At 46.3% G+C, this 26807-nt stretch overlaps 3 protein-coding genes across 7 annotated transcripts; 2 read left to right on the plus strand and 1 right to left on the minus strand.

Moving 5' to 3' along the window:
• Nucleotides 1-895: 895 nt before the first annotated feature.
• Nucleotides 896-2649, plus strand: LOC136527513 (jasmonate-induced oxygenase 4-like). Its single transcript, XM_066520269.1, has 2 exons — nt 896-1331; nt 1437-2649. Exons 1-2 carry the CDS (start codon nt 1095-1097, stop codon nt 2337-2339), a joined length of 1140 nt encoding a protein of 379 aa, XP_066376366.1. The 5' UTR covers nt 896-1094; the 3' UTR covers nt 2340-2649.
• Nucleotides 2650-3021: 372 nt separating this feature from the next.
• On the plus strand, nt 3022-21419 carry LOC136527514 (protein SRG1-like). The gene is made up of 5 exons (XM_066520270.1): nt 3022-3422; nt 20150-20183; nt 20284-20489; nt 20657-20984; nt 21133-21419. The coding sequence occupies exons 1-5, from the start codon at nt 3193-3195 to the stop codon at nt 21373-21375; spliced, it is 1041 nt and encodes a 346-aa protein (XP_066376367.1). The 5' UTR covers nt 3022-3192; the 3' UTR covers nt 21376-21419.
• LOC136527515 (preprotein translocase subunit SECE1-like) lies at nt 20837-26052 on the minus strand. Of its 5 annotated transcripts, none has more exons than XM_066520273.1 (5): nt 24489-26052; nt 23088-24392; nt 22244-22311; nt 22072-22143; nt 20837-20966 (listed from the first exon to the last, which is right to left on the minus strand). In XM_066520273.1, exon 1 carries the CDS (start codon nt 25970-25972, stop codon nt 25424-25426), a length of 549 nt encoding a protein of 182 aa, XP_066376370.1. In that variant the 5' UTR covers nt 25973-26052; the 3' UTR covers nt 20837-20966; nt 22072-22143; nt 22244-22311; nt 23088-24392; nt 24489-25423. The 5 variants fall into 5 exon arrangements, with proteins under 5 accessions (XP_066376370.1, XP_066376369.1, XP_066376371.1 ...); XM_066520272.1 differs by having other exon boundaries at nt 23088-23975; nt 24050-26052; XM_066520274.1 differs by having other exon boundaries at nt 23088-23189; nt 23274-26052.
• Nucleotides 26053-26807: the final 755 nt, after the last annotated feature.

Here is a 26807-nt window from a genome sequence, read left to right on the forward strand (position 1 = left end):
ATTGTTTCTTGGACGTACGATGTAATCGGATGGCACGGCAATAATTCCGGGCGTTCAGCGTGCCGATTACACCCGGTCATTGACAGTAACCGCTCATCACGCTTCCCATTGTCACGCTCAACGATTTCCTTTTCGTTGCTGCCGTGGAACCACCCCCATTTACGTTAACGTTGCTTTTGTACAAAAGCAGACAAGACCTGATGCTAACAGCCAAGTCCGTCCGTGAGCTCCCGCTCTGACCGTAGTTTATTGTGCTCCTCTCTCAAGCAACGGACGTTCCTTTCTTTGCACCTAGCCACGACAGGAGTGCGAATAGGCTGTCAATACCACGACGACGCCGATGCTCTCAGTCGCTTCCACCAGTGGTGTATGTTCTCGAATGGATTGGCGCTGGATCCAGACTTAGGCTTGTTTGGATGTCTGGTATCCACGTTAGACATTGTTTGATGTTGTCGGATTCACCTCAATTCACATGCGTTGAGATGGATTTGAGAGAAATTAGTTTAAGTTCAACTTCAATCCACTCCAACATATGTGGATCGTTGCGAATCCGACTACGTCAAAATAAGACCTTAATCCATAAGTGTTGTGGTGGTTTGGTGTGTAAATTATTCCACACCAACTCATCTCAACACTCATAGATTGCGATGGTTACACGGGCATCCGTCTAAGAACAGTGGTGCTCTTGCCTCCAGTGACGTTCGTTGACGCTCTGATCGAAGAACGCTTGCTCGGACCTGTGGTCCTGTGGATAGGCTAAAAGTTGGAAAACACCCCGTTAAAAACAACACCCATTTTCACACCATGCTCGTGCAGATCTTAGATTAAACTATGGATAGGCATGAGAGATCTCCCCTCGATCTCGATTGGGGGAAGATGCCGTCGTGATCCAGATCATCACACTGACAGTTTTGGACTCACTTCTTTGTCAGCTCCACGTCACGTGTAGACGGCGCGGAGCTCGACCGCCGCTCTATAAATTTAGGAAGCAGTCCTATATGAATTGGCTCGCAAATACTGAAGCAGGCCAATCAACCAAACAAATTCTTTACTAGCCCAAGTGTTGTAGAAGCAGCACGGTCGACAATTCGACGATGGTGCATCAAGCTCAGGGACAGATGGTGCAGGAGGTGGCCACCGCCGCCGGCGGCCTCCCCACGCTGCCGACCCGGTACGTGCTGAGGGAGAAGGACCGCCCAAGCCCAGCCGGTGGCGTCGCGGCGCCCGAGCTGGCCTTCCCCACCGTGGACGTGCAGCGTCTTGCCGACCCCGGCGACGTTGAGGAGGCCGACAAGCTCCGGTCGGCACTCCAGTCCTGGGGTCTCTTCAAGGTACGCAACGCACTGCAGGTTCATGTTGGTTTAGTGGACAAAGGCTTTAGTTTTACGTGCCAAGTTCACTATGAATCGAATATAAAATCTGAAATTTGCTAGTAGGTGACCGGCCACGGCATGCCGGTGACGCTGCTGGACGGCGTCCGGGACGCCGGGGTGGAGTTCTTCCACCTGCCCTTGGAGGAGAAGCTGAGGCACGCGAACCGGGACGACGCCGGCGAGTTCCAGCCCGAGGGGTACGGCATCGACCGCGTGGACACGGACGAGCAGGTGCTGGACTGGTGCGACCGCCTGTACCTCACGGTGCAGCCGGAGGAGGAGCGGCGGACGCAGTTCTGGCCGGCGCGGCCGCCGTCGCTCGGGAGGCTCCTGCACGAGTACGCCCTAGGCAGCGAGCAGGTGGCAAAGCGCGTGCTCATGGCCATGGGACGGCTGCTGGGGTTCGGCGAGGAGTTCTTCCTGGACCACGTGGGCGAGAAGGGCGGCACGTACGCGCGGTTCACCTACTACCCGCCCTGCCCGCGCCCGGAGCTCGTGTACGGGCTCAAGCCCCACACCGACAACTCTGTCGTCACCGTGCTCCTCCTCGACCGCGATGTCGGCGGCCTCCAGGTGCTGCTCAGGGACGGCGCCGGCGGCGACGGCGGGCGGTGGGTGGACGTGCCCGTGCTCGCCCGCGACGAGCTGCTGGTGGTCGTCGGGGAGGAGATGGAGATCATGAGCAACGCGGTGTTCAGGGCGCCCACGCACCGCGTGGTGACGAGCGGAAGGGAGAGGATGACGCTCGTGCTCTTCTACCAGCCGGAGCCGCACAAGGACCTGCAGCCCGCGGAGGAGCTGGTGCGCGAGGACCGCCCGGCCATGTACAGGAAGCTCAAGGCCAAGGTCTTCGGCGACGGCTTCTGGGACGCCTTCGCGCTCGGCGAGCGCACCATCGACTTCCTCAACATCAAGGTCGACGACAGGGAGTCAGCTGGGAGCATGCCGGAGGCGGCGGCGGCTTAATCACCTCTCAGCCTAGCGCAAGCTTGCTTGACGCCATGTGAACGAACGATCGGCCATGATTGTTCACGCACTGTGTTTGTAGTGTATTGTACTGTACCCCATGAGCGGATGAGCCCGTGTCAGTGTCATCAGCCATGGACACCGTATCTGTCGATCCATGTTTATGCACTTATTGTCGTTTCGCAAGTCCAGCAGTATACAATGTAGTGTAATAAGAGATCTGGCGCAGTTCTTCATACAGTAATCTAAGATGATCACTGGATCTGGTTGGATGTGATTGATGAAATAAAGAATGGTCTTGATGTGCAAACCGCAAGTCTTCCCCGATATTTCAATACAAGACAGAGCTTGTTGTTTCGCGAAACAACCGCCTCATGAGCTAAAATTTAGGACTACGAGACAATTTACAAACCATTGTACAAGTGATCATTGTTGTCATGCAACTCACAGACATTCCATTGTTGTATCCACAAGTTAAGTAGTCGATTACTTCAAGACAACTTAAATGATAATCCATTCTACTTGTTACCTCTTAAGTTATCTCATAATTATATGGCAATGCACGAGACTACCTATGTTTGTTTTTTTAGCGGGATTCACGGAGGACGGATCCCATGGACACCTGCCTCATGGATTCACATGTCTATGAGCAACCAACCAATGCATATGCGACGAACACGGCGGTACCCCGGGGCCCGCGCGTCAAATAATCGCTGGTCTAGCCACACTAGCAGCTTGACGGATCGGAGAGGAGCAGACGTAGCCAACAGCACCACTGATCGGGTCGCAGCGAAGATATTAGTCGTACAGAAGCGAGAAGCCAGCCCTCTCTGTTCGCAACATCAGCACTCTCATGGAAAGTGCAGGAGGGGAAGCTCGGCCGGTGATGCTGCCGCCGGTGCAAGAGCTCGCCGGCCAGCTGGGCGCCGCGGACGATGTGCCAGCTCGGTACATCGCGCGCACAGGCGCAGGCAACGACGACCGCAAGGCCACGGTAACCGCGCCGGTCCCCACCATCGACCTCGCCCGCCTGTGCCAGCCGGGCGGCGACGGCGAGGCCTCGGAAGCTCCGGCTGGCGCTCTGTTAGCAGCAATGGAGTTTGGGCAGGGAGCAATCGGGGAAGGAATGGAGAAATTGGGGAATCGAAGAAGACGAACAGCAGCGTGGGGAACAAGTGACGCGGCGAGGAATGATTAGAGAATATTAGGTTTTGGTTTTATAAACCGGATGCCGATCTCTTCTCGCTGTATCCTGATATACTAGTTTGCTCTTACAGGGCCTTGCCTAATTCTCGTACACGCAGGCATCTCAAGCCCATTCGCCACCATGCAAGGGCCTTCTTGTTGGGCCGTCGCTCGTGGACGCTCTTGCGCGGCCCATCAGCTCCTTCCTTCTGATATTCTGGATATGGCATTGTGCTGACAGTTCCCGAGGCTGAGTACCTGCTTGACCCCAAGCAGGTGCCCGTGGAAATGCTTGACTTAGAGCTTCCAGCGACTCCCATGTAGCCATGGACTTCGGCCAACCAGACCACTGAACCAGCACTTGTTCTTCATAACTGGCGCCCTCAGGTGGTAGATGACGCTGCAGTATGGCAAGGGAAAATCTGGGCAATTCAATGTCAGAAGGAAACAAGGAAGAAACATCAGTACCAGGAAGAACTGCCTTCTTGAGCTGAGAGACATGGAAGGTGGGATGAACTACTGAAGAGGCTGGCAACTGCAGGGTATAAGCGACAGATCCCACACGAGCAATAACTTTGAATGGACCAAAATACTTAAAGGCCAATTTCTGGTTGGCCCGATGAGCAAGAGTAGTTTGAACATACGGTTGCAGCTTCACAAACACCAAATCCCCAACCTGGAATTGTCTTTCTGAACGCTTCTTATCAGCATGACGCTTCATACGTTCTTTAGCACGGGACAAATGTTGATGAATGAGGTCAGCCATAACTTGACGATCCCGGAGACAATCAGACAGTTCAAGCATATCCACAAAATCCAAAGCTGAGATGCCAAAGTGCCTCGGGGTGTAGCCATACAAAGCTTCAAATGGAGAACGACCCAAGGCGGAGTGGTGAGTACAGTTATACCAAAATTCCGCCAGGGGAAGCCAGTTGGACCACTTGGAAGGGCAGGCATTCACAAAACAACGAAGGAACGTTTCCATGGATTGGTTGAGGCGCTGGGTTTGCCCATCTGACTGCGGATGATAGCTGGAACTCATCTGCAGTTTACACATCAGCCAATCGAAATAGTTCACACCAGAACTTGTGAAAATGCGGTCGCGGTCTGAAACTATAGCTGTCGGCATGCCATGGAGGCGGTAAACTTGATTCAGGAACACCTTAGCCACACTTTCAGCAGTGAATGGGTGAGATAACGCCACAAAATGACCATACTTTGTGAAGGAATCAATCACCACAAGAATACAGTTAGTGTGCTGGGAAAGCGGCAAACCTTCGACGAAGTCCAGAGAAATAACTTGCCACGCCGCCTCAGGCATAGGAAGCGGCTGCAGCAAGCTGGGCAGATGGGCATGGTCTGGCTTGGCACGTTGACAGGTAATGCACCAACTGACAAAGTCTCGCACAGTAGATTTCATGCCTTTCCAAGCAAACAATTGTTTCATTCTTGTATACGTTGCTGGAAACCCTGAATGGCCGCCGAGAGCACTAGAATGACAGGCATGCAGTAATTTCTGTTGCAGTGCCACATTGGCCCCAATCAAAATACGGCCGTTATACCGTAGAACGCCGTGGCGTAGAGAGAAGTCAGGAACCGACTGGGAATCGATCAATAACTTAGCTATCATAGTTTGGGCAGCCTCGTTAGTGGTATAGCTGTCGAGAACTTCCTGGATCCATTGTGGTGTGACCGCCGATATAGCTGCACAGGACACCACTGGGTTGGAATTGCGAGTTAATGCATCAGCTGCCCTGTTGGAGCTCCTAGGCCTGTACACGATGCGGTAGTGAAGGCCCAAAAGCTTGGTAAACAACTTCTGTTGCCAGGGAGTATGAAGGCGTTGATCGGATAGCTGCACCAAACTCTGCTGATCAGTGAATATGGTGAATTCAGCGAATTGCAAGTACTTACGCCACCGATGAACTGCTAAAAGGACTGCCATGTACTCCTTCTCATATGTACTGAGGCCCCTGGATTTCGGACCCAGCGCTCGACTAATGTAAGCGAGCGGGTGACCATCCTGAGTGAGGACTGCCCCAATACCACCGGCGCTGGTATCAGTCTCAACGCTGAATGGCCGTGTAAAGTTAGGCAGCGCAAGGACTAGAGCCGAAGCCAATGCCTGCTTCAAAGCTTGGAACGACTGCTCATGAGTACTGGTCCAGTGAAATATTGTATTCTTCCGGAGGAGCTCAGTCAACGGCTTAGCAATGACACCAAAATTTCTGACGAACTTTCGATAGTACCCAGCGAGACCAAGAAAATTGCGGACATCCCGAACAGAAACATGTGTTGGCCATGTAGTTACTGCAGTAGTGTTGGCCATGTAGTTACTGCAGTAATCTTATCAGGATCAGTAGCAACGCCGGATTCTGTGATAACATGCCCCAGGTAACTGATGCTCCTCTGAGCGAAAAACACCTAGATAGCTTTAACTTCCACTAATGTGCTTGAAGCAACTTCAACACTTGTATAAGATGGTCTAGATGTTCCTCGTAGGAGTGGCTGTATATCAAGATATCATCAAAGAAGACCAACAAACACTTGCGAAGCAACGGGGCAAGTGTTGAATTCATAGCCTCTTGAAAGGTTCTTGGAGCGCCAGTCAACCCAAACGGCATGACCACAAACTCAAACTGTCTAAAATGTGTCTAAAAAGCTATTTTAAATCCTTCCCGGGCTGAAGCAGGATTTGATGGAACCCGGAGCGAAGGTCGAGCTTAGAGAACCAAGAGGCTTGACCTAATTCATCCAAGAGTTGATCTATGAGAGGCACAGGGTATTTACTCTTCAATGTAATGGCATTAAGCTGTCGGTAGTCGACACAAAAACGTCATGTCTTGTCCTTCTTTTTCACCAGCAACACGGGAGAAGAAAATGAACTGGAGCTTTTCTGAATCAAGCCAGTAGCAAGCATCTCGTGAACCTGTTTCTCGATTTCGTCCTTCATAGCTGGAGCAAAACGGTAGGGCCTGGAAAATATGGGACCAGCACCTGGTATCAATGGAATAGCATGGTCGCAGCTCCGGGACGGAGGCAGCTGAGAAGGTTGCTCAAACAGGGAAGCATAATGTTGCAACAACTTTTGAATTTCTGGGTGGCCACTCTGAAGACTGATCTGTAGGCGGTGACTCCGCAGAAAGCAGCTAGAGGAGTGAACCCGGTGGTAAGGAGGGCAGAATACCTTGCAACTGAACAGTGCCCAGTCGGTAAGGAAGTTGCAACCATTGGTGAGCCCAGTGGATCTTCATCGGACTGTGACTTTCCAACCAGTCAACCCCCAGGATCATGTCATAAGAAGGAAGTGGAAGCACTTTCAAATCTGACTGGAATTCCAATCCTTCAATAGACCAAAGAGCTGCAGGAGCATACTGAGAGCAAGTTAGGACTTCACCATTAGCCACTTTCACCTGGACCGGTGGGTTAAGAGGTAACAGCGCAGGACAGTTTGCAGCCACCACAGTACTGATAAAGGTGTGAGTACTGCCAGAATCCAACAATATCCGAATGGGTGTACCTCCCAACTAGCCGTCAAAACTCATCGTGCGGGGTGCAGAAGCACCAGACACAGCTGCAACAGACAGCGTCATCTGCAGCTCAACTAGCTCAGGCTGAGTATCAGGTTCAAGTTCCTCAACATCATCATCCGGAGTAAACAATGCCAAGAGCTCATCCATAGCAGCAAGTTGGGCACAACAGTGATCACGAGACCACTTCAGGCCACAACGAATGCACAAACCTTGAGAACATCTGGATGAACGGAGAGCCGCCCAGCACTCATCAGCGGTGAGTGAACGCCCAGCTTCAATCCCGTTCTTGAACTCCCCGTTCACCACCGGCTTATCACTGCGTGGCGATGGGGAATGCAAGGGCAGTGCCGCCCCTGGCGAACGGCTTGGTCCCCATGGAGACATCCCACTTCCGCACCTCCAGTTTGCGTGGCACCGATAAGTCCTCCTACAACTGAGCAAGCACACAAGCAGTATCCCAATTTGGAGGACGGTGGAGAGAAACAGGGGCACGGATATGATCTTTCAAACCATCAATGAAGCACATGGTAAAGAATAATGGATCAGTGGTGCGATGATATGTTCCCAGCTGATCAACTATGGATGAAAACTGTTCTATGTACTCAGCTACTGTACCGGACTGACGAATCTGAAACAACTGACGCAAAAGCAGCTCATGGTGGTCTTTCCCGAATCGGGCCATGACCAAGGTAGAAAAGGTCTCCCAACTACACCCTTGGATTTGTGACTCAACAGCATTATACCAATGCTTAGCAGCGGCAACAAAGTGCAGACGCGCAATGAGGACCCATGAGCTGGACTCAACATGATACAGACTGAAATAGTCGAGACAATCACTTAGCCATAGCTTAGGTTGATCGCCATCTAATTTAGGGAAATTGACCTTAGGGATTTTGGAATTAGGATTCCCATGGGACTCATGAGGAACATGGGAAGAATTCAAAACATGCGCCTCAGGTGACTGAACATTGGAAACCGGTAAATGGGGTTGGGAAATCGGATGCTCACCCTTGACCGGGGAATGAATCAGGGTTGAGACAACCCCAAATCAACTCTCTCGGTTCTGATGCTCGACACGGGCCCTATCACGGGCGGTTGGGAGTCAGCGGCGAGGCGCTGAACCACGGAGGGAGAAGGCGCGAAGACGCCGGACTTGTCGCCCGGACTCTCGACGCAAGCGCGCTCCCATCCGAGAGAAAGCTTCTTCACTTGGAGGCGGATGTCGTCGACGGTGCCCTTGATGCTTGGCCTCCACTCATCGAAGGAGATAGCCATCTTCTCCAAGGCGGAAACACGCTTGTCCTGCGCCAGCTCCAGATCCTAGATCTGGCGACCCAGGCGCGCTTCCTGGTCGACGAATCATTGATCCCACTTGAGATCATGGTCGGTGAAGCATTTGTGGAGTTCATCGAGGATCAGTTTGGTCTCAGGATTCATCACGCCCAATCGATGCTGGCGACGGGTGAAATGGTTGTGTGGAAGGGGATCGGGACAGTCCAGTCTGTCAACTCGCCACAAATTGTTCAAGCGTGGAAGGGAATTACAGCGACCCAAATTCGACCAGTAGCTCACTGCTCGAATTCAGATCAAGCCAACCGGATCCGTTTGCTCGAACAACCGATGGAATGTGAAAGAAACAGAGCGGTAGCCGAGGAATCGGTGTCTCTGATACCAATTTGTAAGGAAAATAAACCCTTGGCCATTACTTTGGATTTTGGTATTTGATGACCAACACAACCAAATTGGACTAATGAATTTGCAAGTGTTTATTTTGTAGTTCAATAGGGTGCAAGACGTGACTTGGACGAAAGTGACATGGTGATCCGATGATCAACACCTTAAGAAAGACCTTAGAAGCACAAGAGAAGACCCAAGATATCAAGCAAAGACTAAGCACGAAGATTGGAACCAAGCCGTACGTAAGATCGCGAAGAAACGAGCTCACGGAGGTGACCGGACGCCGAACCGGACACTGGGCAGAGGACTCAGCATATAGGTGAATGGACACTGGACCGGACGCTGGCAGCAACCGACCGAACGTAGGACAGCAGCGTCCGATCGAGTACAGTAAGGTTCCAGAACGGCAAATCTACGACCGGACGCGTCCGGTGGCAGGCGACCGGACGCTAGCCAGCGTTCGATCAGTGTATTCCTGGCTCAACGGTTGGGACGACCGGACGCGTCCGGTCAGGACGATTCAGCGTCCGGTCAGTAGCAGTTTCATGGGAATTTGACCCCAACGGCTACTTTCTCAGTGGGGCTTATAAATACAACCCTCAACCGGCCCTTTGAATAGTGTGGAGCTGAGGAAACATACCAAGGGTGTTGATACACCATTTTAGTGATCTCCACTTGCATAGAGCTTAGTGATTCATTAGGTGATTAGCGTAGGTGCTTTGTGAAGTGCTTAGGTTGATTAGACCACCGCTCATGCGCTAGCTTTAGGTTTAGGCCTAGTGTTTAGTGAGGTTTGCATACCTCTTATCACTCGGTGCTTGCGAGCACCATTGTTGTACATCGGAGGGGCTTGAAGTCTTGCAAGATCACACCAACCACATTTGTGGTGTGGCCGCCACCGTGTACCGGAGGGAATAAGGCCCACGGCGTTTTGGCCGGAAGCTTAATAGTGAAGACGGCGGGGAGCATCCGGGAGAGGCTTGCCGGAAGGCACGTCGGAGACCCACTTGTGCATGGGGAAGGCCCGAGGCTATCCACGGAGTTACCCGACCGGGAGCTTGGCCCTTGCGAGGGATTCTTTGCGAGGGGCTCCAACGAGGACTAGGGAGAAGCTTGCGCGCTTCTCGATACCTCGGTAAAAATACCGGAGTCATCGACAGGAGTTTGCATTTCTCTACCTTGCTCTTTAGCTTCTGCATTTACATTGACTACTTTACTACGTTAGCGGTAGAGATAGCAACACACTAGCAAAACCATAATTGCACATCTAGATAGTTTATCTATTGTATAGGTTTTGCTAGGGTTAGAAAAAAAGGCCATAGTTTTGAAGTAGAATTTTTAAGTTGCCTAATTCACCCCCCCCCCCCCTCTTAGGCGTCACGGACCACTTCAATTGGTATCAAAGCTGGTTGGCTCATTTTGGACCTTTGGCTTAACCGCCGTTGAGCCAACACTATTTAGAGTGGTTGGGATGGATACCGCTAGGCCTCCGCACTTTAACGGCACTAACTTCCCATACTATAAAGCTAGAATGGCTTGCCACCTTGAGGCGGTTGATTTGGGTGTATGGAGAGTCACTCGTGACGGGATGAAACCCATCAAGAATCCCGAAAAACCCACAAAGAGTGATGAAAAAGAAATGCACTTTAATGCTAGAGCTAAAAATTGCTTGTTTGAATCACTTAGTATGGATGTTTTTAACCAAGTATTCACTTTAAATACGGTACATGAAATTTGGTTAAAACTCTAAGAGCTCCATGACGGCACAAGCAATGTCCGTGAGCAAAAACATTGTCTAGCAAAGCAAAACTATGATTCCTCTACTATGAATGATGATGAGCTTGTTCGTGATATGTATTCTCATTTGAATCTAATTATCAATGAGCTCCATTCTATAGGATTATTAAAGCTAGATGATGCGGACATCATGAGGAAGATCATCTCCGTGCTACCACAAAAGAAATATGCAAGCATCATCACCATCCTTCACAACATGGAGGACTTGAGCAACATGACCCCGGGCATAGTCATTGGTAAGTTAGTGGCATTTGAAATGTCACGTAAGATGGGTCAAGAAGAAGCTTCTTCATCAACCAAAGGCAAAGCTCTCGCTTGTAGCGAGAAAAAGAAGATGAAGGGCAAGCAAGTTGAGACAAGCTCAACCTCAAGTTCCTCAAGTGAAGATGAAGAAGAAGATGATGACGATGATGATGATGATGATGAAGATTCAAGTGATGATCAATCTTCCTCCTCCACCTCCGATCTTGATGAAGAATCAATCAAAGTGATCAACAAGGTGGAGAAGATGATCCAAAGGCTCAATGTCAACGGTGTGCCCATCCAAATTCAAGATTTCATTTTCACAAATCAAAGAAAGGAGCAAAGAAAGAGAGGATGCTATGGATGTGGCGAGTTGGAGCACTTTGTGGAAGTTTGTCCAAACAAGCCCACACCCAAGACAAAGAAGAAGGCATGCAAGAACCAAGCCCTCACATTAATAAGATCATGGGATGATTCTTCAAGTGAAGAAGAACTCCATCACAAGAGGTGAGGCCGCAAGCACTCATCATCAAGCTCTTCTCGTGTGTGCCTTATGGCATGAGGTAACGAAAGCTCTTCCTCTAGTGAGAGTGATAGTGATGATGCTATGTCTTCTTATCATGAACTTGTGCAAGAAAATCTTAATTATGCTAAAGCTTGCACTAGTCAACAAAAGAAGCTTAAAAGTTTAAAAGAAAAGCTAGATAGTTCACAAAAAGCATACAAAACCTTGCTTGAATAATATGAGAACTTTGCTAATCTCAATGTTGAATTATCTACTAAAATTGAGAAACTTGAGACTAGTGCAACAACAAATGCATGCACAATCAATGATGAGCAACTCTTAAAGAAAAATGAAAAATTAAAAGAAAAGTTAGCTAGCTCACAAGAAGCATATAATAGTTTGCTTGCTAAAATGGAAACCATGTGCAAACATTGTGATGAGCTAACTAATAAAGTTGCTAATCTTGAAGCTGTTAGCACAACCCCCACCAAGGCATCTCAAAAGAAAAGGTCTATTATTAACATGTCTAAAAAGGATGCCTCTACTTCTTGTAATGATTTATGTTTAGACTCACCTTTGTGCAACCAAGTTTGTGTTGAGAAAGTTGTTGTAGATACATGCACACAAGAGGTTGCAAAGGAGAATGAGCAACTCAAGCAAGAAGTAGCTCGCCTCACCAAGGACTTGACTCAAGTGAAAGGCAAGGCGAAGCAAACCCAACTTCATCAAGATAACACCGTCAAGGGAGTGAAGAAGCTTGATGAAGGACAAACCGTGGTTTGTTACGTGTGCCACAAGGAAGGTCACAAGTCCCATGAGTGCAAGGTGAAGAATGGGGGAGGAGCAAAGAAGAAGGAGAAAAAGCAAACAAGCAAGCTCTCCAACACCTACACTGACAAGGTGGACAAGAAGGCCTCAACACCTTATCTCTTGAAGAAGAAGAAAAATGACAAGGTGGTGGCCATCAAGGTGAACAAGCAAGCCAACAATGGGGTCAAATGCTTTTGGGTGCCAAAGGAAATCATTTCAAACATGAAGAGCACCAAGAAGGTTTGGATCCTGAAAGGGAAGTGAGAAGTCCGTCGGACAACGGGGAATTTGGAGACTTGGCAAAGTTTGGGTGCATTTCATGAGGTGCATCATGATGGACAAAGTCATTGCCAAGTAGGTTAGTGAATACTATGGACCCAAATTCCCCTTCCCATGTTAGGTAACTAGATGTCATCACTTTCAATTAGTATTCATTTCAATTGGTATTGTTTTTCAATTGATATACTCTTAAAGCATCTAGTTATCTTTCATGCCTATATTTGCATTTACATGCTTAAATCTTTTGTCATGCATTCAATAGGTATATCATATGGTAGGCTTGCTTGGTTTCATTATCAACCCTTGGAGCAAACCTACATGGTTTAAATTTGTTTAGGAGCACGGCACATAGCATGTTTTACAATTATTTATCTAATATGTGCCAAAGTCCAAATTGTAGATAATCTCTCCCAAATATCATCTTTCAAGTGGTATTTTGATACTTAAATCAATGTGCACAAATTTTACAAGTATTCAACACTTGTGTGCACAAATTTAGGGGGAGCTTAATCTACAAGTTGGATGCTTTGAGACTAACACCTTTTCAAGCTTATCTTGTAGTAGTCTCATTGCATGAAAAATGGAGTCCCCGGAGGAAAGCATTATACTTCAATTGGTAGAAATCAAATTGATTTTCACATGTGGTATTTCTAAACCGATATCACCATGTTGATCTCACTTTGATATTTATTTGCTCTTTCTCCATGCATTATATAGATTAACCCCTCTTGTGCAATAAATTGCTAATTATGCATATGCTTTGCTTTTTATCATATGTATGCATAAATTTAGGGGGAGCTTAGTCTATATAATGTGATAGTCAAGTTTTGTGACCTATTCCATGCTAATCAAATCCTTCATTTGGTTCACAAAGTTTGACTCTCCCTTGTGCTACTAATGTTTTCTTTTTTTTGGTGTTTGATGCCAAAGGGGGAGAATTTGAAGGACCAAAGACAAGCATTTAGTTACAAGTAGTAATGGTTCGAGAAAGGGAGGAAAGTGAATTATGGATTAGTCTAAGTAATGGGAGAATTTTTTTTAGAAAGCTAGGCTTTAATCCATAATATCACATGGGGACATTTGCAAGGGCAAGACAAGCTTTTAAGTAAAGTTTTAATTGGTATCTGTCAATTAGTATCATATAACCTTGCCCTTTGCATTGCATCCTAGCAAGTAGGTAGTTTTTAATCTCCAAATTCTTATCATTTGCTTGCTTTGGTCGTGTTGTCATCAATCACCAAAAATGGGGAGATTGTAAGGAAAATGGACCCTTGGCCCATTTACTTTGGATTTTGGTGTTTGATGACCAACACAACCAAATTGGACTAATGAATTTGCAAGTGTTTATTTTGTAGTTCAATAGGGTGCAAGACGTGACTTGGACGAAGGCGACATGGTGATCTGATGATCAACACCTTAAGAAAGACCTTAGAAGCACAAGAGAAGACCCAAGATATCAAGTAAAGTCTAAGCACGAAGATTGGAACCAAGCCGTACGTAAGATCGCGAAGAAACGAGCTCACGGAGGTGACCGAACGCTGGACCGGACGCTGGACAAGCGATCGGACGCTGGGCAGAGGACTCGACAGACAGGCGAACGGACATTGGACCGGATGCTGGCGGCAACTGACCGAACATTGGACAACAGCGTTCGATCGAGTACAGTAAGGTTCTAGAGCAGCAAATCTACGACCGGACGCTGGCCAGCGTCCGATCAGTGTATTGCCGACTCAACGGTCGAGACGACCGGACGCGTCCAGTCAGGATGATTCAGCGTCCGGTCAGTAGCAGTTTTACGGGAATTCGACCCCAACGACTACTTTCTCAGTGGGGCTTATAAATATAACCCTCAACTGGCCCTTTGAATAGTGTGGAGCTGAGGAAACATACCAAGAGTGGTGATACACCATTTTAGTGATCTCCACTTGCATAGAGCTTAGTGATTCATTAGGTGATTATCGTAGGTGCTTTACGAAGTGCTTAGGTTGATTAGACCACCGCTCATGCGCTTGCTCTAGGTTTAGGCCTAGTGTTTAGTGAGGTTTGTAAACCTCTTACCACTCAGTGCTTGTGAGCACCATTGTTGTACATCGAAGGGGCTTGAAGTCTTGTGAGATCACACCAACCACGTTTGTGGTGTGGCCGCCACCGTGTACCGGAGGGAACAAGGCCCGCGGTGTTTTGGCCGGAAGCTTGATAGTGAAGATGGTGGGGAGCATCTGGGAGAGGCTTGCCGGAAGGCACGTCGGAGACCCACTTGCGCATGGGGAAGGCCCAAGGCTATCTATGGAGTTACCCGACCGGGAGCTTGGCTCTTGCGAGAGATTCTTTGCGAGGGGCTCCAACGAGGACTAGGGAGAAGCTTGCACGCTTCTCGATACCTCGGTAAAAATACCAGAGTCGTCGACGGTCGTTTGCATATCTCTACCTTGCTCTGTAGCTTCAGCATTTACATTGATTACTTTACTATGTTAGCGGTAGAGATAGCAACACACTAGCAAAACCATAGTTGCACATCTAGATAGTTTATCTATTGCATAGGTTTTGCTAGGGTTAGAAATAGAGGCCATAGTTTTGAAGTAGAATTTTTAAGTTGCCTAATTCACCCCCCCTCTTAGGCATCACGGTCCACTTCAATTGGTATCAGAGCCGGTTGGCTCATTTTGGACCTTTGGCTTAACCGCCGCTGAGCCGACACTATTTAGAGTGGTTGGGATGGATACCGCTAGGCCTCCGCACTTTGACGGCATTAACTTCCCATACTATAAAGCTAGAATGGCTTGCCACCTTGAGACGGTTGATTTGGGTGTATAGAGAGTCACTCGTGACAGGATGAAACCCATCAAGAATCCTGAAAAACCCACAAAGAGTGATGAAAAAGAGATGCACTTCAATGCGAGAGCTAAAAATTGCTTGTTTGAATCACTTAATATGGATGTTTTTAACCAAGTATTCAATTTAAATACGGCACATGAAATTTGGTTAAAACTCAAAGAGCTCCATGACGGCACAAGCAATGTCCATGAGCAAAAACATTGTCTAGCAAAGCAAAACTATGATTCCTTTACTATGAATGATGATGAGCTTGTTCGTGATATGTATTCTTGTTTGAATCTAATTATCAATGAGCTCCATTCTATAGGATTATTAAAGCTAGATGATGCGGACATAGTGAGGAAGATCATCTCTGTGCTACCACAAAAGAAATATGCAAGCATCATCACCATCCTTCACAACATGGAGGACTTGAGCAACATAACCCCGAGCATAGTCATTGTCAAGTTAGTGGCATTGGAAATGTCACGTAAGATGGGTCAAGAAGAAGCTTCTTCATCAAGCAAAGGCAAAGCTCTCGCTTGTAGCGAGAAAAAGAAGATAAAGGGCAAGCAAGTTGAGACAAGCTCAAGCTCAAGTTCCTCAAGTGAAGATGAAGAAGAAGATGAGGACGACGATGATGATGATGATGATTCAAGTGATGATCAATCTTCCTCCTCCACCTCCGATCTTGATGAAGAATCAATCAAAGTGATCAACAAGGTGGAGAAGATGATCCAAAGGCTCAATGTCAAGGGTGTGCCCATCCAAATTCAAGATTTCATTTTCACAAATCAAAGAAAGGAGCAAAGAAAGAGAGGATGCTATGGATGTGGCGAGTTAGGGCACTTTGTGGAAGTTTGTCTAAACAAGCCCACACCCAAGACAAAGAAGAAGGCATGCAAGAACCAAGCCCTCACATCAATAAGATCATAGGATGATTCTTCAAGTGAAGAAGAACCCCATCACAAGAGGCGAGGCCACAAGCACTCATCATCAAGCTCTTCTCGTGTGTGCCTTATGGCACGAGGTAACAAAAGCTCTTCCTCTAGTGAGAGTGATAGTGATGATGCTATGCCTTCTTATCATGAACTTGTGCAAGAAAATCTTAATTATGCTAAAGCTTGCACTAGTCAACAAAAGAAGCTCAAAAGTTTAAAAGAAAAGCTAGATAGTTCACAAAAAGTATACAAAACCTTGCTTGAATAATATGAGAACTTTGCTAATCTCAATGTTGAATTATCTACTAAAATTGAGAAACTTGAGACTAGTGCAACAACAAATGCATGCACAATCAATGATGAGCAACTCTTAAAGAAAAATGAAAAATTAAAAGAAAAGTTAGCTAGCTCACAAGAAGCATATAATAGTTTGCTTGCTAAAATGGAAACCATGTGCAAACATTGTGATGAGCTAACTAATAAAGTTGCTAATCTTGAAGCCGTTAGCACAACCCCCACCAAGGCATCTAAAAAGAAAAGTTCTATCATTAACATGTCTAAAAAGGATGCCTCTACTTCTTGTAATGATTTATATTTAGACTCACCTTTGTGCAACCAAGTTTGTGTTGAGAAAGTTGTTGTAGATACATGCACACAAGAGGTTGCAAAGGAGAATGAGCAACTCAAGCAAGAAGTAGCTCGCCTCACCAAGGACTTGACTCAAGTGAAAGGCAAGGCGAAGCAAACCCAACTTCATCAAGATAACACCGTCAAGGGAGTGAAGAAGCTTGATGAAGGACAAACCATGGTTTGTTACGTGTGCCACAAGGAAGGTCACAAGTCCCATGAGTGCAAGGTGAAGAATGGGGGAGGAGCAAAGGAGAAGGAGAAAAAGCAAACAAGCAAGCTCTCCAACACCTACACCAACAAGGTGGACAAGAAGGCCTCAACATCTTATCTCTTGAAGAAGAAGAAAAATGACAAGGTGGTGGCCATCAAGGTGAACAAGCAAGCCAACAATGGGGTCAAATGCTTTTGGGTGCCAAAGGAAATCGTTTCAAACATGAAGAGCACCAAGAAGGTTTGGATCCTGAAAGGGAAGTGAGAAGTCCGTCGGACAACGGGGAATTTGGAGACTTGGCAAAGTTTGGGTGCATTTCATGGGGTGCATCATGATGGACAAAGTCATTGCCAAGTAGGTTAGTGAATACTATAGACCCAAATTCTCCTTTCCATGTTAGGTAACTAGATGTCATCACTTTCAATTAGTATTTATTTCAATTGATATTGTTTTTCAATTGATATACTCTTAAAGCATCTAGTTATCTTTCATGCCTATATTTGCATTTATATGCTTAAATCTTTTGTCATGCATTCAATAGGTATATCATATGGTAGGCTTGCTCGGTTTCATTATCAACCCTTGGAGCAAACCTACATGGTTTAAATTTGTTTAGGAGCACGACACATAGCTTGTTTTACAATTATTTATCTAATATGTGCCAAAGTCTAAATTATAGATAATCTCTCCCAAATATCATCTTTCAAGTGGTATTTTGATACTTAAATCAATGTGCACAAATTTTACAAGTATTCAACACTTGTGTGCACAAATTTAGGGAGAGCTTAATCTACAAGTTGGATGCTTTGAGACTAACACCTTTTCAAGCTTATCTTGTAGTAGTCTCATTGCATGAAAAATGGAGTCCCCGGAGAAAAGCATTATACTTCAATTGGTAGAAATCAAATTGATTTTCACATGTGGTATTTCTAAACCGATATCACCATGTTGATCTCACTTTGATATTTATTTGCTCTTTCTCCATGCATTATATAGATTAACCCCTCTTGTGCAATAAATTGCTAATTATGCATATGCTTTGCTTTTTATCATATGTATGCATAAATTTAGGGGGAGCTTAGTCTATATAATGTGATAGTCAAGTTTTGTGACCTATTCCATGCTAATCAAATCCTTCATTTGGTTCACAAAGTTTGACTCTCCCTTGTGCTACTAATGTTTTCTTTTTTTTGGTGTTTGATGCCAAAGGGGGAGAATTTGAAGGACCAAAGACAAGCATTTAGTTATAAGTAGTAATGGTCCGAGAAAGGGAGGAAAGTGAATTATGGATTAGTCTAAGTAATGGGAGAATTTTTTTTAGAAAGCTAGGCTTTAATCCATAATATCACATGGGGACATTTGCAAGGGCAAGACAAGCTTTTAAGTAAAGTTTTAATTGGTATCTGTCAATTAGTATCATATAACCTTGCCCTTTGCATTGCATCCTAGCAAGTAGGTAGTTTTTAATCTCCAAATTCTTATCATTTGCTTGCTTTGGTCGTGTTGTCATCAATCACCAAAAAGGGGGAGATTTTAAGAAAAATGGACCCTTGGCCCATTTACTTTGGATTTTGGTGTTTGATGACCAACACAACCAAATTGGACTAATGAATTTGCAAGTGTTTATTTTGTAGTTCAATAGGGTGCAAGACGTGACTTGGACGAAGGCGACATGGTGATCCGATGATCAACACCTTAAGAAAGATCTTAGAAGCATAAGAGAAGACCCAAGATATCAAGCAAAGTCCAAGCATGAAGATTGGAACCAAGCCGTACGTAAGATCATGAAGAAACGAGCTCACGGAGGTGACCGGACGCTGGGCAGAGGACTCGGCAGACAGGCGAACGGACACTGACCGGACGCTGGACAACAGCGTCCGATCGAGTACAGTAAGGTTCCAGAGCAGCAAATCTGCGACCGGACGCTGGCTAGCGTTCGATCAGTGTATTGACGACTCAACGGTCGAGATGACCGGACGCGTCCGGTCAGGACGATTCAGCGTCCGGTCAGTAGCAGTTTCGCGAGAATTCGACCCCAACGGCTACTTTCTCAGTGGGGCTTATAAATATAACCCTCAACCGGCCCTTTGAATAGTGTGGAGCTGAGGAAACATACCAAGGGTGGTGATACACTATTTTAGTGATCTCCACTTGCATAGAGCTTAGTGATTCATTAGGTGATTAGCGTAGGTGCTCTGCGAAGTGCTTAGGTTGATTAGACCACCGCTCATGCGCTTGCTCTAGGTTTAGGTCTAGTGTTTAGTGAGGTTTGCATAATTCTTACCACTCGATGCTTGCGAGCACCATTGTTGTACATCGAAGGGGCTTAAAGTCTTGCGAGATCACACCAACCACGTTTGTGGTGTGGTCGCCACCGTGTACTGGAGGGAACAAGGCCCGCGGTGTTTTGGCCGGAAGCTTGATAGTGAAGACGGCGGGGAGCATCCGGGAGAGGCTTGCCGGAAGGCACGTCGGAGACCCACTTGCGCATGGGGAAGGCCCGAGGCTATCCACGGAGTTACCCGACCGGGAGCTTGGCCCTTGCGAGGGATTCTTTGCGTGGGTCTCCAACGAGGACTAGGGAGAAGCTTGCGCGCTTCTTGATACCTCGGTAAAAATACCGGAGTCGTCGACGGGCGTTTGCATATCTCTATCTTGCTTTTTAGCTTTCGCATTTACATTGATTACTTTACTATGTTAGCGATAGAGATAGCAACACACTAGCAAAACCATAGTTGCACATCTAGATAGTTTATTTATTACATAGGTTTTGCTAGGGTTAGAAAAAGATGCCATAGTTTTGAAGTAGAATTTTTAAGTTGCCTAATTCACCTCCCCCCTCTTAGGCGTCACGGTCCACTTCACAATTGTTAGCAGCAATGGAAGTTTGGAAAGGGAGCAATCGGGGATGGAATGGAGAAATTGGGGAATCGAAGAAGACGAACAGCAGCGTGGGGAACAAGGTGGCGCGGCGAGGAATGATTAGAGAGTAGGTTTTGGTTTTACAAACTGGATGCCGATCTCTTCTCACTGTATCTTGATATACGAAGGCCTTGCCCAATTCTCGTGCACGCAGGCACCTCAAGCCCATTCGCCACCCAGGACCTTCTTGTTGGGCCGTCGCTCGCGGACGCTCCTGTGCGGCCCATCAGCTCCTTCCTTGTGATATTCTAGAGATGGCAGAGTGCTGACACGCTCCAGTCCTGGGGTCTCTTCCTGGTACGCAGCACACGCACACGCACAGAGTCTATCTTGCTATAGAGTATATACTGTACCATTCGATCTGGAGAAGCACGTACGTATCGAGATCGGTGTCCAGGTCACCAACCACGGCATGGAGGCCTCTCTGATGGACGCCATGATGGACGCGTCGAGGGAGTTTTTCAGGCAACCGCTGCAGGAGAAACAGAAGCACAGCAACATGATCGACGGCAAGCACTTCCAGCTCGAAGGGTACCGGAACGACTGGGTGCCGTCGGAGAAGCAGGTTCTGCACTGGACCGACCTATGGCCCACATGTCTCAGGTAATCTTCCGATCATGTTGAGGTCGTCAAACTTCTTTGCATTGGGCGCTTTGATTACAAAATTAACATCATACCTCCTCTACTTATTTACTAAATAATGGCGAACCAGATAAGCTTGTAGCAGAGAGCCTAACGCCATGCCGTGGTCGCCTTTTCTATATATGCAGGGATGTTCTAAACGATTTCACCACAAAATGCACGAGAGTGAAGGACTGCCTGCTTCCAGAAATGGCGAAGCTGCTGGAGCTTGACGACGACTATTTCATTGACCAGTTCGGCGGCAAGGCTGACGCCTATGCCAGGTTCAGCTACTATCCTCCATGCACGAGACCGGATCTCGCCCTCGGTCTGAAGCCTCACTCTGATTGTTCATTCGTCACGCTTCTCATGGTAGACAACAGCGTTGGTGGACTTCAGGTTCTCCAAGATGGAGTCTGGTATGACGTGCCGACCAGACCTCACACCCTGCTCATCAATCTAGGAGACCAAATAGAGGTAATGAACTATCATTAGAATCTTTAGTTTTATGATTGCAAATGGGAAATTAAAAGCTTGGCTAATCTGGTTATGCTTACTACAAATGCAAGACTGACAATTGTTATCTTTTTTTTTTCTTCTGAATTGTGCATTTCTTTTGACACAGATAATGAGCAATGGGATCTTCAAGGGCCCAGTGCATCGGGTTGTAACAAATGCTGAAAAAGAGCGGTTATCAGTGGCTCTGTTTTATTCTATAGATCCTGAAAGAGAAATCTGGCCCGCGGATAAACTGATAGATGAGAACCATCCAGCACTCTACAAGAAGGTGAAAATCAAAGAATATATTGCTGGGCTCTATGAACACGTCGCTCGAGGGGAAATGGTCATCGAGACTGCAAAGATATAGATGTGATTCTATGTAATGAATAAGGGACCTGATTGAAACCTTGCAATCCCAAATATTAAATTTATTTTTAAAGAAAATAAAGTGTGTATAGTCTAGACACCTTCTGCTAGCTCCACTCCAAATGGGTCTAAATGTCTGTCTAAAAGAAAAAAGCTAAAGTACATGAGAACTAGATAGAACATAGGTATTGTACTATGTGATTTTGTTCTATAAATTTTGTCAAATTTAGAAACTTTAACTTATTATTAGGACAAACTCTCTCTTCTTTTTAAAACAGAGGGAGTAAAGTTTAACTAGCCAAGAGAACACATTAGTTAACTCTATATAAAATTATAGGAGGGGCGTTCAATTTCGGAGGCCTGGGGTCAGGATTGTTTGCCTGGCCAGGCAGTGCCTGGGAGGCCGTGATCCAAACAGGCCCTGCTCTTTCTGCTTAAGCTCGTGCTCTCTCTTGCTTGGTTGTTGTTCAGTTTCTTTATGTTCTCTTCTCCCTCTTCTGTTTGTTGTACAGTTGCTTGTATAGTGGTTCTTTCTTAATAAAATCTTACAGTGGGGGCTTCGCTTGCTGTATTTACGGTTAAACAAAACTGTATTTATCTACAACTAGGCGCCAAAATAGACTATCTGAACACTAACTTTACTACCAAACTTTCAGTTCAATGGAAAACAAATGTATAGATTGCAAAAACATCTCACCTGCAGCACGGGTTGCCACACCATGGTTACAGGAACCAAGTGATTTACAATTCCTCTCTCCACAGCTGATGCCTAAGCAAGGAAAATTTTAAATTCCCAACTTTGTGTGATGTCCCAAAAATTGATCATTTGCACTTCACTGCAAGTGCACCCTAGTTTGAAGGGCTCTCACCTTCAGTCTTTTTAGGCATGGCAATCCCACTGAGATCAGGCCTTGATGGAACAACAAATCAACAATACCTGAGATAACAGAAGCAAATAAGATGGTTATCAACCAACTGTTTTTTTTTTCAGCGCTGATACTGTAAGAAAACATGCGCAGATCATTGCAGCTGGAACACTGGTTGCTGCCCCTTCAGCACAAGCAGGGGCTGATCGGCCACAACCTCTATAGTGTTCAGGCCTACACACAGAAACAATATAAATAAATTGAATTACTGTGTACTTGAGACTCTTAATCCACTCAAGTACAAGCGGAGATCATGCCCAGTGGGCACTCACCCTCAGCCCCACCAGGTGTAGCCATTTTCTCCTTGATATCGTCAATTTTTTGTTACACAGAATCATATATCCATCCACAGAAGGTATGGAGATCCCAGATTGCACTTCTATGCAAGCACCTGATACTGGATGTCACCTTGCTACTGTATTGAATAACCCAGCAAGAAACAATTCCAAAAGAACCATCACATTCCCACAGTGCAGTTATTTTAACTTGTTCCAGTAGAAACTTTGTTTCCACCATTAATGGAACAATTGAGCAGAAAAATGCTTCCCTATTCAATCACTATAATCATCTTTTATACCCAGCCGTGTATAGCAAAGATGCTAAATTTTGTTAAACACAGGGGAATCTAAATCTACAACGGACTCATCAGATTGATTGATGGTATGGTACCCTAACCTGTAAACTAGAGGTGCTATTAGCATTATAAATCTAGGAAAAGAATTAAAAACTATACTAGCAAAAGATATGGAGATGAAATGCGCAGATCAAATACGATGCAAAGCCTTACCACTTATGGCCTCGCCTCCTTGGCAACGATGCTGCTAGCTGTTCTGTATCTCCATTATCAACTCTCAGACCATCCACACGCTGCTGGGAGTGTAGCCCATTCCTACGGACACAGATTAGCTGCTTGTGATGAGGACTGGCGGCAGAGTCGTCGCCGAAGAACCGCTTCACTACCCCGACGACTGACCTATACCTGAAACAAATCCCCTCTAGGGTTGCTGGAATGGACCTGCAGCCATGGAAGGGAGGAAGCAAGATGCGGCAGCTATCCGGGTATGGGGACACCTTGGTCCCCTCCGGCATTGCAATACCAAGGCACCGGATCCGGCAGCGGCGCCATAATAGACCCAGGTACCGTCTTCATGATTGTTCACGTCTGGACTTGTGGCCTTTGAATAAATTCCCCCCTGATTTATCCTTCATCCCTCTCCTCTAGGCTACTGTAGCTCTGCCAGCTCCTGTCCCCAGCATCCTCTCTCTTCGCCAGGTGCCATCCATCCAGAGTGCACAGCCCATGGATCTGGACGGCTCCTGAAACAACCGCCATGGCAAATGCCCCAGATTGCTTCATCCCTATGTAGGGATGTTCTGCACGAGTTCACCACAAAATGCACGAGAGTACAGGACTGTCTGCTTCCAGAAATGGCGAAGCTGCTGGAGCTTGACGACGACTACTTCATTAACCATTCGGCAACAAGGCTAACACCTACGCCAGGTTCAACTCTACCCTCCATGCTCAAGGCTGGATCTTGTCTTCGGTCTGAAGCCTCACTTCAATGGCACATTCGCTTCGCTTCTCATGGTAGACAACAGCGTTAGTAAACTTCAAGTTTTCCGAGATAGAGTCTGGTATGACGTGCTGACCAGGCCTCACACCTTGCTCATCAATCTAGGAGACCAAATAGAGGTAATGAATGATCAATCGTAGGTGCTTATTATGAGTGCAAGACAGACAATTGTAACCTCTTTTTGAATTGTGCATTTCTTTTTTACACAGATAATGAACAATGGGATCTTCTAGAGACCAGTGCATCAGGTTGTAACAAATGCTGAGAAAGAGAAGTTATCAGTGTTCAGTGGTTATGTTTTATTTTATAGATCCTGAAAGAGAAATCCATCCAGCGGGTAACATAAATCTGAGAAAGAGAGGTTATCAGTGGCTCGTTCATATGCTGAGAAAGACTTAACAAATGCTGGTTGGGATGTCATGCCCTTCCAGTCCACCTGTAGACCGCATCACACATCCCTTTATATTTATGACGTTATAGAACTGTTCCAAAATCTCTCGTAACATAAATCTTCCTAACTGAAATTAGAACCATGAATTTTCAATTAGCATTCTTAACTGGAACTGTCAAGGGCCATTTTCATGAAAACTAGAGATATCAAGTTGCAACATTACATGCTGCTGCATCCAGCCACCTCACAACAATGGCTATAAATTTCTTCCTGGTAGAAGTGCATCTACAATTGTATACATATATATCATTCAAGCAAATAATTAAATTTAACCCCATAACCTCATAACCAAAGCAACACAAAAAGGTCCTAATATAGATTCTTGTTTCCTCCGTGACTATACAATCATCCAAGGAAAAACAAATGCAAGACTAATAGAGTAGGCTACTTAAATGGTGGGGAGAGAATTAATACAGAAACAGCGAACATTTGTCAAACCCAACAAAACAAAGCATTAGGCTAATGTCATAAGCTGATAATCCCATCCGTAACTCACCAGTTCGATCAAGGTTGAGTTAGAATCCTCTTGGAAACCCCTATACTTTAGATTGTACAATTTATTAAGAGGGACTCCACATAACCTAGATAGCAGGAAGTGCCCGTCCCTTTTGATTGTATATAAGTATCAATTCCCCTATCTATCAGTTACTTCATCAGGGTGAAATGAAGCCACTAGGGGATCAGACAGTGAGCATAATTCAGTTAGTCCGAACTATTACTGTGCTAGCGAATCAGAACAGCATAGCATTAACCATATGCTTTTTAATCTGCAGAAATTCTTTTCAGCCAATTGCTTGAACATAAGTGAAAATTGAGCCCTTATTTTATAAGAGTTGAGTATTAACTAGTAGTAATCTGGGAGCCTATATTCTCACCACTATATAGAAACTCAAGTTAGGTTTCTTTTTTTGAGTCACCATTTACCAACAAGATGTCATTCACATATTAGTAACACTACCAATTTCGCAAGAGACTCATCGTCTTTCCCTTTGACAATTGAAAAATGGACATAATTCCAAACTTCGACACTTGATCTATCACCCTAGCCCTGAGTGCAAGAAAACAATAGTTACAGAGTACACGAAGCACGCGGCGTCGTCAGTCGGAGAATAAGTCCTGAAGTCCGCGTCCGGCGAAGACGGTGTCGGAGAGCTCGGCGAGGAGCGCGTTGACGGACAGCAGCGCGACAGTGGAGCCCGCGATGACCCCAATCACCACGCCGGTGGTGCCCACCACCTTCCCGGGCGCCGGCCACTCGATCTCGGTCATCTCCTGCGCCACGCCGGCCCACCACCCCCCGCCCCCCGAGGCGGCCTCCGCCTCCTTCCGCGCCCTTAGCACCTCCTTCAGCTCCGCCGCCACCAACTCCGGGCTCTTCTCCCCGGGCGATGCTCCCCCCACCTCCGTTCCCTTCTCCGCTCCTCCTTCCTCCAGCGCGGACGGTGCGGGCTCTTGATCTTGTTCCTGCCCCTTGCTGCTAGCAGTGTCCTTGGAGGCGGCGGCAAGGCGGTGGTTGCGGCAGTCGGGAAGGGAGTGGGAAACTGAGAGCGTGGGTTGCAGGAAGGTAGCAGAGCGAGGAGGGCGCGCGGTGCGGGGAGAAGGGGCTGGAGTGAGGCGGAGGAATGCGGTGGTCGGCGTTGTCGCCATGGCTTCAGCGGCTCGATACGAGGCGGCCCTCGCTGTGGCAGAGGGATAGTGGCGTTTGGATAACTAGCAAGGTAGTTAGCCCTTTTTTTTCTCTCTCATTTTTCTATGGCCTATTATGGGTTATTCCATCTTTTGCTTTAGATTATCTATGAAAGCTGATTTTCTAATTAAAAATGTTTCTCTGTGATTCTCTAAGCTAAACACTCTGACAACAGGGATTATACGTTAGAGTGAACAAGGAGAACCTACTTTTTCAGCTCCAGGCCCTAGTTCATTTCAAATATTCATTTTATAGAACTAGCATAGAGTCACTTTCAGTAAAAAAAAAAGTTTGACTATGCTCCTCCAGGCTGTACATTTATGGACATGATCATCATACAGATTCATATAAAGGGCCTGATTGGTTCGCTTCCAAATTTCGTCATGTCAAGATTTGGTAAGTCATGATTTTAACTAGTATTTGGTTTGCTACCAAAACATGCAAAACTCTCATATTTGGCTTGCCAAATCATGTGAAGTTCCTGCATTTTAAACGAACTCTCATATCTCATGGTTGTGCAGACTAAATCAAGGTAGTCTTTGGTTTCCTTTTGGTGACCTCTAATATTCCTTAATTAAACCATTGTCCAAGTTTTTCACAATTATTTAGTTTCATTATCCTTTTATTTATTTAAATCTTAGATTATCTAGTATGTCCTCTTACGTATATGTATTATATTTTCTCCCTAAAATATCGCCATATTCACCACAATGTTATTGATGCCCTTACTGTCTCAAGCAACCACTGGTCAGTCCTATCCTAATGCCAATATTTTTTGGTGCCTCAAGTCTTTTA

Source organism: Miscanthus floridulus, chromosome 19 (genome assembly GCF_019320115.1).
Source record: "Miscanthus floridulus cultivar M001 chromosome 19, ASM1932011v1, whole genome shotgun sequence".
Lineage (NCBI taxonomy): Eukaryota > Viridiplantae > Streptophyta > Magnoliopsida > Poales > Poaceae > Miscanthus > Miscanthus floridulus.